This window comes from Entelurus aequoreus, linkage group LG27 (genome assembly GCF_033978785.1).
Source record: "Entelurus aequoreus isolate RoL-2023_Sb linkage group LG27, RoL_Eaeq_v1.1, whole genome shotgun sequence".
NCBI classification, from domain to species: Eukaryota; Metazoa; Chordata; class Actinopteri; order Syngnathiformes; family Syngnathidae; genus Entelurus; species Entelurus aequoreus.
In genome coordinates this window covers 9,816,170-9,827,299 of record NC_084757.1, presented here as the reverse complement: position 1 = coordinate 9,827,299, position 11,130 = coordinate 9,816,170, and the positions used below count along the sequence as shown (strand labels likewise).

The 11,130-nt window shown below is 42.8% G+C and overlaps 1 protein-coding gene across 4 annotated transcripts in view; it reads right to left on the bottom strand.

The window, feature by feature from the left end:
* palld (palladin, cytoskeletal associated protein) overlaps positions 1-11,130 on the bottom strand; it is a 74,204-nt gene that overhangs the window by 37,024 nt on the left and 26,050 nt on the right. For all 4 annotated transcript variants that reach the window (XM_062039402.1, XM_062039403.1, XM_062039404.1 and 1 more), the window contains 2 exons: positions 8,015-8,134; positions 7,008-7,422 (listed from right to left, as the gene is read on the bottom strand). In XM_062039402.1, coding sequence (XP_061895386.1) covers positions 7,008-7,422; positions 8,015-8,134 — 535 coding nt within the window. The remainder of the gene's footprint in view (positions 1-7,007; positions 7,423-8,014; positions 8,135-11,130) is intronic.

Below are 11,130 nucleotides of genomic sequence, written 5' to 3'. Positions count from 1 at the left end.
AGCCCCCACCCGCACTAAGGAAGGTCAGCCGGCACAACTCTTCCTTATTTGGAAAGGTTCTCCATTCCATGCAAGTCCCTCTGACCAGCCAATCTCACACTGAGACGCCGGCGACTCTCAGCCAATCCCGGGCCTCGCACATCCCTGGAAGGACCGCCCACCTCTCGACTCAGATGTGACATTTTCTACTTGTCTCTCTTCCTTTCCTTCCCACGTTTCAACATTTGGACAGTCAGCACATCCCCCGTCTCTACAAAACCCACGAGCAAGACATTTTTTGCTACTCCATTAGGGACTTGTTGCTACTCCATTAGGGACTTGTTGCTACTCCATTAGGGACTTGATTACTTCCACCTCGTCAACACAAACACTCTCGGCTAAGAGAGGAGCCATGAGTCACGGCCAAGGAATTCCAGCAATGCTACAGTGCCTTGCTCAGCAACAGAAAACCCAGGGAAACACCTCCATCCTAGCATACTAATCTCTTACGAATATTCACACCTACAGTATGTTAAAGGCCTACTGAAATGAATTTTTATTTATTTAAACGGGGATAGCAGATCCATTCCGTGTGTCATACTTGATCATTTCGCGATATTGCCATATTTTTGCTGAAAGGATTTAGTAGAGAACATCGACGATAAAGTTCGCAACTTTTGGTCGCTGATAAAAAAAAAAGCCTTGCCTGTACCGGAAGTAGCGTGACGTCACAGGTTGAAAGGCTCCTCACATTTCCCCGTTGTTTACACCAGCAGCGAGAGCGATTCGGACCGAGAAAGCGACGATTACCCCATTAATTTGAGCCAGGATGAAAGATTCGTGGATGAGGTACGTGAGAGTGAAGGACTAGAGTGCAGTGCAGGACGCATCTTTTTTCGCTCTGACCGTAACTTAGGTACAAGCTGGCTCATTGGATGTCCCGACAAGAAATCTGCGTTCAAAGAACTCCGGCTTATTAGTGATTCCCAGAGCCAAAAAAAAGTCTGCGGGCTATAGAGCGTTTTCTGTTCGGGCTCCAGTACTATGGAATGCCCTCCCGGTAAAAGTTAGAGATGCTACCTCAGTAGAAGCATTTAAGTCCCATCTTAAAACTAATTTGTATACTCTAGCCTTTAAATACACCCCTCTTTTAGACGAGTTGATCTGCCGTTTCTTTTCTTCTCTCCTCTGCTCCCCTCTTCCTTGGAGGGGGGGTTGCACAGGTCCGGTGGCCATGGATGAAGTGCTTGCTGTCCAGAGTCGGGACCCCGGGTGGACCGCTAGCCTGTGCATTGGTTGGGGACATCTCTGCGCTGCTGACCCGTCTCCGCTCGGGACGGTTTCCTGCTGGCCCCGCTATGGACTGGACTCTCGCTGATGTGTTGGATCCACTGTGGACTGGACTTTCACAATATTATGTCAGACCCACTCGACATCCATTGCTTTCGGTCTCCCCTAGGGGGGGGGGGTTACCCACATATGCGGTCCTCTCCAAGGTTTCTCATAGTCATTCACATCGACGTCCCACTGGGGTGAGTTTTTCCTTGCCCGTATGTGGGCTTTGTACCGAGGATGTCGTTGTGGCTTGTGCAGCCCTTTGATACACTTGTGATTTAGGGCTATATAAATAAACATTGATTGATTGATTGATTGATTGATTCCACACTCTCCTTTTTCTATTGTGGATCACGGATTCGTATTTTAAACCACCTCGGATACTATATCCTCTTGAAAATGAGAGTAGAGAACGCAAAATGGACATTCGCAGTGACTTTTATCTCCACGACAATACATCGGCGAAGCACTTTAGCCACGGAGCTAACGTGATAGCATCGGGCTTAACTGCAGATAGAAACAAAAGAAATAAACCCCTGACTGGAAGGATAGACAGAAAATCAACAATACTATTAAACCCTGGACATGTAAATACACGGTTTATGCTTTCCAGCCTGGCGAAGCTTAACAATGCTGTTGCTAATGACGCCATTGAAGCTAACTTAGCAACGGGACCTCACAGAGCTATGCTAAAAACATTAGCTATCCACCTACGCCAGCCAGCCCTCATCTGCTCATCAACACCCGGGCTCACCTGCGTTCCAGCGATCGACGGAGCGACGAAGGACTTCACCCGATCATAGATGCGGTCGGCGGCTAGCGTCGGATAGCGCGTCTGATATCCAAGTCAAAGTCCTCCTGGTTGTGTTGCTGCAGCCAGCCGCTAATACACCGATCCCACCTACAGCTTTCTTCTTTGCAGTCTTCATTGTTCATTAAACAAATTGCAAAAGATTCACCAACACAGATGTCCAGAATACTGTGGAATTTTGCGATGAAAACCCAGCTTTTTGTATTGGATAGAATGTGTCCGAATACTTCCGTTTCAACAATTGACGTCCCGCGCATACGTCATCATACATAGACGTTTTCAACCGGAAGTTTAGCGGGAAATTTAAAATGTCACTTTATAAGTTAACCCGGCCGTATTGGCATGTGTTGCAATGTTAAGATTTCATCATTGATATATAAACTATCAGACTGCGTGGTCGCTAGTAGTGGCTTTCAGTAGGCCTTTAAATACATGTATGTACACAAACAAGCTAAAGCAGCAAATATTTACCTGGAATTGTCTCCCTCCTCAGCTCTGGAAGCAGAGAATGAATCATGATGACAACATTCATGTGCACACAGCATAGTTGGACGTACCATGCAGCACAAACAAAGTGTACGTGGCAGAAACCGATATGGAACCAAGGCAAGAGTGCGTGTCAAATATGCAACAGCGTTAGGTTGACCTGCACGATCAAGTGAGTTCTACAGAAACAACTTCAAAGTGACTTTTTATTGGCCAAGAATGTTTTCCACACTTGAGTCAGTAGATTGTGCTGTCTTTGGTCAATGTCAAACACTCAACGTTAACTCAACATTTCAACTTCAATAACTAACTGTGTGGGCTGAAAGATGGACCCCCTGGAGTGCAGTCATTAGTGTAGAGGGAGAAAAGCAGTGAATATAATATTTAATAATACATCCATCTAGTTTCTACTGAGCCTATCCCAGCTGTAATCGGAAGGCGGGGTACACCCTGGACAAGGAAGGCGGTGTACACCCTGGAAAAGGATGGCGGGGTAGGTCCTGGTCAAGTATCCACCCCATGGCAGGGGTATGAAATATAAGATAATGATGTCCAATCTAATATGTGTTCTTAAAGTCAAAGAGATCTCCAGGGCTGTATACCTCTTTGTGATGGATGATTCATATACATCTACACACACGGGTTACTAGATGTGAGCAATCTAAGTCTAAGACTAGGTGTGAGCAATCTAAGTCTAGGACGAGATGAGAGCAATCTAAGTCTAGGACTAGATGTGACCAATCTAAGGTTAAGACTAGATGTGACCAATCTAAGGCTAAAACTAGATGTAAACAATCTAAGGCTAAGACTAGATGTGACCAATCTAAGGCTAAGACTAGATGTAACCAATCTAAGGCTAAGACTAGATGTGACCAATCTAAGGCTAATACTAGATGTAAACAATCTAAGTCTAAGACTAGATGTGACCAATCTAAGGCTAAGACTAGATGTAACCAATCGAAGGCTAAGACTAGATGTGACCAATCTAAGGCTAATACTAGATGTAAACAATCTAAGTCTAAGACTAGATGTGAGCAATCTAAGTGTAGGACTAGATGTGACCAATCTAAGGCTAAGACTAGATGTAACCAATGTAAGTCTAAGACTAGATGTGACCAATCTAAGGCTAAGACTAGATGTGACCAATCTAAGGCTAATACTAGTGGTAAACAATCTAAGTCTAGGACTAGATGTGAGCAATCTAAGTGTAGGACTAGATGTGACCAATCTAAGGCTAAGACTAGATGTAACCAATGTAAGTCTAGGACTAGATGTGACCAATCTAAGGCTAAGACTAGATGTGACCAATCTAAGGCTAATACTAGATGTAAACAATCTAAGTCTAGGACTAGATGTGACCAATCTAAGGCTAAGACTAGATGTAACCAATCTAAGGCTAAGACTAGATGTAACCAATCTAAGGCTAAGACTAGATGTGACCAATCTAAGGCTAATACTAGATGTAAACAATCTAAGTCTAAGACTAGATGTGACCAATCTAAAGCTAAGAATTGATGTAACCAATCTAAGTCAAAGACTAGATGTGACCAATCTAAGTCAAAGACTAGATGTGACCAATCTAAGGCTAATACTAGATGTAAACAATCTAAGTCTAGGACTAGATGTGAGCAATCTAAGTGTAGGACTAGATGTGACCAATCTAAGGCTAAGACTAGATGTAACCAATCTAAGGCTAAGACTAGATGTGACCAATCTAAGGCTAATACTAGATGTAAACAATCTAAGTCTAAGACTAGATGTGACCAATATAAAGCTAAGAATTGATGTAACCAATCTAAGTCAAAGACTAGATGTGACCAATCTAAGTCAAAGACTAGATGTGACCAATCTAAGGCTAAGACTAGATGTGACCAATCTAAGTCTAAGACTAGATGTGACCAATCTAAAGCTAAGACTAGATGTGACCAATCTAAGTCAAAGACTAGATGTGACCAATCTAAGGCTAAGACTAGATGTGACCAATCTAAGGCTAAGACTAGCTGTGACCAATCTAAGTGTTACACTAGATGTAACCGATCTAAGTCTAAGACTAGATGTGACTGATCTAAGTCTAAAACCAGATCAGACTAATCTAAGTGTAAGACTAGATCTGACCGATATAAGTCTAAGACTAGTGTGACCAATATAAGTGTAAGACTAGATGGGACCATCTTCTAAAAGAGTGACGTGCTTACAGTATTTTTAAAATACTACATCAACCGTAATACCAAATGCTTACAGTATTTTCACATACTACATCAACACTAATCTCTAATGCTTACAGTATTTTCAAATACTACAACTGTAATACCAAATGCTTACAGTATTTTGAAATAATACATCAACATTAATCCCAAATGTTCACAGTATTTTCAAATACTACATCAGGTGTAATCCCAAATTCTTACAGTATTTTCAAATACTACAACTGTAATCCCAAATGTTTACAGTATTTTACAGTACCTACATATATTCTCCTATCCAGGTACCTACATCTATTCTCCTATTCAGGTACCTACATCTATTCTCCTATTCAGGTACCTACATCTATTCCCCTATCCAGGTACCTACATCTATTCTCCTATTCAGGTACCTACATCTATTCTCCTATCCAGGTACCTACATCTATTCCCCTATCCAGGTATCTACATCTTTTTCTCCTATCCAGGTACCTACATCTATTCTCCTATTCAGGTACCTACATCTATTCTCCTATTCAGGTACCTACATCTATTCTCCTATTCAGGTACCTACATCTATTCTCCTATTCAGGTACCGACATCTATTCTCCTATTCAGGTATCTATATCTATTCTCCTATCCAGGCACCGACATCTATTCTCCTATTCAGGTACCTACATCTATTCTCCTATACAGGTACCTACATCTATTCTCCTATTCAGGTACCTACATCTATTCTCCTATTCAGGTACCTACATCTATTCTCCTATTCAGGTACCGACATCTATTCTCCTATCCAGGTACCTACATCTATTCTCCTATTCAGGTATCTATATCTATTCTCTTATCCAGGTACCTACATCTATTCTCCTATCCAGGTACCTACATCTATTCTCATATTCAGGTACCTACATCTATTCTCCTATTCAGGTACCTACATCTATTCTCATATTCAGGTACCTACATCTATTCTCCTATTCAGGTACCGACATCTATTCTCCTATCCAGGTACCTACATCTATTCTCCTATTCAGGTATCTATATCTATTCTCTTATCCAGGTACCTACATCTATTCTCCTATCCAGGTACCTACATCTATTCTCCTATCCAGGTACCGACATCTATTCTCCTATCCAGGTACCTACATCTATGCTCCTATTCCGGTACCAACATCTATTCTCCTATTCAGGTACCGACATCTATTCAGGTACCTACATCTATTCTCCTATCCAGGTACCTACATCTATTCTCCTATCCAGGTACCGACATCTATTCTCCTATCCAGGTACCGACATCTATGCTCCTATCCAGGTACCGACATCTATTCTCCTATCCAGGTACCGACATCTATTCAGGTACCTCCTACTCATCTTGAAATAAAGCTTTGTCAACTATCAGTCAGTTTATTGATTTTTTACAGTGAATATGCTAACCTAGCATGATGTAATCCTAGCATGTAGCTTTTTTGATTGATTGATTGATTGAAACTTGTATTAGTAGATTGCACAGTACAGTACATATTCCGTACAATTGACCACTAAATGGTAACACCTGAATAAGATTTTCAACCTGTTTAAGTCGGGGTCCACGTTAATCAATTCATGGTAAATTCATGGAGCTCACATAGCTACTGTATGCTAGTGTTGCTAAATTAGCATGATGCCGAAGCATTGTTAGCATGTAGCTCAGATTTAGGTGTGCTAGTGTTGCTAATGTTTCTATCCTCCTGTCCCTCACCTAAATTTGACCTTGTTGTATGTGATATATGACATCTGTTCAATTTGATTGTGCAAGTATGCCCAAAGTTGTGGCAGTAAGTAACAGTAATATGCAGGACCATGCTCCAACCAACCAGAGGTGCGCAAAAATACAAGTCTTGAATATTCTGCAGTTTCATGCACACAAACTTGTTTACGTCATGAACTTGTGGAAACAAAGCCATTCTTCTCTCTCCTGATACCAGCGAGAGTCAAAGTTGAGGACAACACCAAAAGACGCTCTCTGTTCCGCTCTGAGGTCAAACACAAACAATTGAGCAGATGCCACACCACAAACGTTTACATCCAAGCCACAGGGACAACACGTTCAAGGCAGGAGGAATGCTTTGGTTTTCCAAAAGAAGCCCAACTTTGAACCCTTTCACAACACTGTCAGGTCTCCCAGACTAACTTTGTCTCCCCCAAGGATTCAGACCACTGCGGCGACGGGTACTCACAGCTTTGGTTTGGGCTTCGTCGGAAGAGGACCGCCCTCTCTCCCAGGTACCGGAGAAACATTTTTAGGGGTGGAAGGTGAGCTTTGGAGTTGGAGTAGAGGAGAAGGTGGAGGTGGAGTAGGTGTGGTCTCTGCAGGCGGAGGAGGTGTGGTCTCGGCAGGCGGAGACGGTTGCTTCGGGAGTCGTCCATTCGACATGAAACCAGTCTTGTGCGAAGCCAAAGGTGTACCAGAACCAGCAGGCCACAGCTCCACTTCCTGGACGTGAAAAGGCTCAGTGGAGGGCTGTGGAAACATCTTGGGTGGGAGCTCCAAGAGGCTGATTTCTGTGGACGGAGGCGGCGGAGGGAAGGCTGCTGCGTCCTCAAACTCGGAGCCATCTCCAGATAAACCGTTACTGGATGACTTGTTGGGTCCTAAACACGAAGACAATTATTATATTACGTATTATTCCTCCTACTGGATGAAGATAACAATATTTATATAATCTCAGGCACTTCCTGGGAATTCAAGACATCCTTGGAATAAGTCTTTTAGTCCCAAAGCAACCACAAAAATAGGTACACCTGCAGAGTCTAAAGAGTCCACACCGGTCCTGTGGGCAGCACTCCAACATTTTGGACTTTTTTCACCACAGCTCCATCTGCTGGATGTGCTGGGCCACTGCTCAATCTGCATCTTTACCAACATCTTATTGAATATTCTTCAAAACGTTTGCATCCATTCCACACGTGATGTGGGAGTCAAATGTTCAGATTTTGTTTATTAACCAACATGGGAGTCAAATGTTCTGAGGTTGTGTACTCCTGTCAACTGTGTTGTTAATTGTTTATTAACCAACATGGGAGTCAAATGTTCTGATTTTGTGTACTCCTGTCAACTGTGTTGTTGATTGGTTGTTTATTAACCAACATGGGAGTCAAATGAAAATGAGAGCGCCACCAAGTGGTGTATTTGTCATAAAACCTTTTTTGCATACAGTTGTAACATCGGAAGCAATAGATGCACCTGCAGAGACGGTGAGCCGGGCTTTGGTCTGAACAGAACCATACGGGTTGGAGGCGGTGCAGCAGAACACACCTCCGTCTTCTGGAAAGGCCTCTGCAATCACCAAGGTGCAGATCTCCTCTTCGGAAAGACAAGTTAGACATTAGGCAGCTGAAAAAAATCCAACCCAAAATGTTCTGCTTGGAATTAAGTTTGATGATATAATGTTCCACAGTGATCAACACTGAGGTTCTGGTCTACTAGGTTCCACATAAATCAACACTGAGGTTCTGGTCTACTAGGTTCCACATAAATCAACACTGAGGTTCTGGTCTACTCGGTTCCACAGTGATCAACACTGAGGTTGTGGTCTACTAGGTTCCACAAAAATCAACACTGAGGTTCTGGTCGACTAGGTTCCACAGAGATTCAACACTGAGGTTGTGGTCGACTAGGTTCCACAAAAATCAACACTGAGGTTGTGGTCGACTAGGTTCCACAGAAATCAACACTGAGGTTCTGGTCGACTAGGTTCCACAGAAATCAACACTGAGGTTCTGGTCTACTAGGTTCCACAATAATCAACACTGAGGTTTTGGTCGACTAGGTTCCACAAAAATCAACACTGAGGTTCTGGTCGAATAGGTTCCTCAGAAATCAACACTGAGGCTCTGGTCTACTAGGTTCCACAAAAATCAACACTGAGGTTCTGGTCGAATAGGTTCCACAGAAATCAACACTGAGGTTCTGGTCGACTAGGTTCCACAGAAATCAACACTGAGGTTCTGGTCTACTAGGTTCCACAATAATCAACACTGAGGTTTTGTTCGACTAGGTTCCACAAAAATCAACACTGAGGTTCTGGTCGAATAGGTTCCTCATAAATCAACACTGAGGCTCTGGTCTACTAGGTTCCACAAAAATCAACACTGAGGTTCTGGTCGAATAGGTTCCAAAGAAATCAACACTGAGGTTCTGGTATACTAGGTTCCACAAAAATCAACACTGAGGCTCTGGTCTACTAGGTTCCACAAAAATCAACACTGAAGTTCTGGTCGAATAGGTTCCACAAAAATCAACACTGAAGTTCTGGTCGAATAGGTTCCACAAAAATCAACACTGAGGTTCTGGTCGACTAGGTTCCACAAAAATCAACACTGAGGTTCTGGTCGACTACGTTCCACAGAAATCAACACTGAGGTTGTGGTCGAATAGGTTCCACAGAAATCAACACTGAGGTTCTGGTCGACTAGGTTCCACAGAAATCAACACTGAGGTTCTGGTCTACTAGGTTCCACAAAAATCAACACTGAGGTTCTGGTCGACTAGGTTCCACAGAAATCAACACTGAGGCTCTGGTCTACTAGGTTCCACAAAAATCAACACTGAGGTTCTGGTCGAATAGGTTCCACAAAAATCAACACTGAGGTTCTGGTCGAATAGGTTCCATAGAAAATCAACACTGAGGTTCTAGTCTAATAGGTTCCACAAAAATCAACACTAAAGTTCCGGTCGACTAGGTTGCACAGAAATCTACACTGAGGTTCTGGTCTACTAGGTTCCACAAAAATCCACACTGAGGTTCTGGTCGACTAGGTTCCACAGAAATCAACACTGAGGTTCTAATCTACTAGGTTCCACAGAAATCAACACTGAGGTTCTGGTCTACTAGGTTCCACAGAAATCAACACTGAGGCTCTGGTCTACTAGGTTCCACAGAAATCAACACTGAGGCTCTAGTCTACTAGGTTCCACAGAAATCAACACTGAGGCTCTGGTCTACTAGGTTCCACAGACATCAACACTGAGGCTCTGGTCTACTAGGTTCCACAGACATCAACACTGAGGCTCTGGTCTACTAGGTTCCATAGAAAATCAACACTGAGGTTCTGGTCTACTAGGTTCCACAGACATCAACACTGAGGCTCTGGTCTACTAGGTTCCACAAAAATCAACACTGAGGTTCTGGTCGACTAGGTTCCACAAAAATCAACACTGAGGTTCTGGTCGACTAGGTTCCACAAAAATCAACACTGAGGTTCTGGTCGAATAGGTTCCACAGAAATCAACACTGAGGTTCTGGTATACTAGGTTCCACAAAAATCAACACTGAGGTTCTGGTCGACTAGGTTCCTCAGAAATCAACACTGAGGCTCTGGTCTACTAGGTTCCACAAAAATCAACACTGAAGTTCTGGTCGAATAGGTTCCACAAAAATCAACACTGAGGTTCTGGTCGACTAGGTTCCACAAAAATCAACACTGAGGTTCTGGTCGACTACGTTCCACAGAAATCAACACTGAGGTTGTGGTCGAATAGGTTCCACAGAAATCAACACTGAGGTTCTGGTCGACTAGGTTCCACAGAAATCAACACTGAGGTTCTGGTCTACTAGGCAAGGCAAGGCAAGGCAACTTTATTTGTATAGCGCTTTTCATACACAAGGCAGACTCAAAGTGCTTCACAGACAACAAAGTGAAATGAAAGAAAATAAAAGCAAAATTAAAATGCAGACAATAAAAATAAGAACAGTGCAGACGTTAAAAGTTAAAAGATTAAAAGATTTAGCTGAAAGCTAAGGTGAACATAAAAGTCTTCAGTCTAGTTTTAAAAGTAGTGAGAGTTGGGGAGAGTCTGACATCTTCAGGAAGTTTATTCCAGCTATGTGTTGCATAGTGACTGAATGATGATCTCCCTTGATTTGAGTTTACTCTTGGAACCGCTAACAGATTGGTCTCAGAAGATCTTAGTGATCTAGAGGGCGTATATAGTGGGAGCATATCAGTGATATACTTGGGCCCTAGACCATGTAGTGATTTATATGTGAGCAGGAGGATTTTGAAATCTATTCTCTGATGTACAGGGAGCCAATGTAAGGATTTAAGAATTGGTGTAATGTGCTCACATTTTTTGGTCTTTGTTAGAACTCTAGCAGCAGCGTTCTGAACAAGCTGTAGCTGCCTGACAGTTTTTTTGGGAAGACCTGCAAGGAGACCATTACAATAGTCTAGCCTACTGGTAATAAAGGCATGTACAAGTTTTTCTAAGTCTTGAGCTGACATGAGCCCTCTAAGTCTTTTTACATTTTTGAGGTGATAGTAGGCCGATTTTGTTACTGATTTGATGTGACTGTCGAA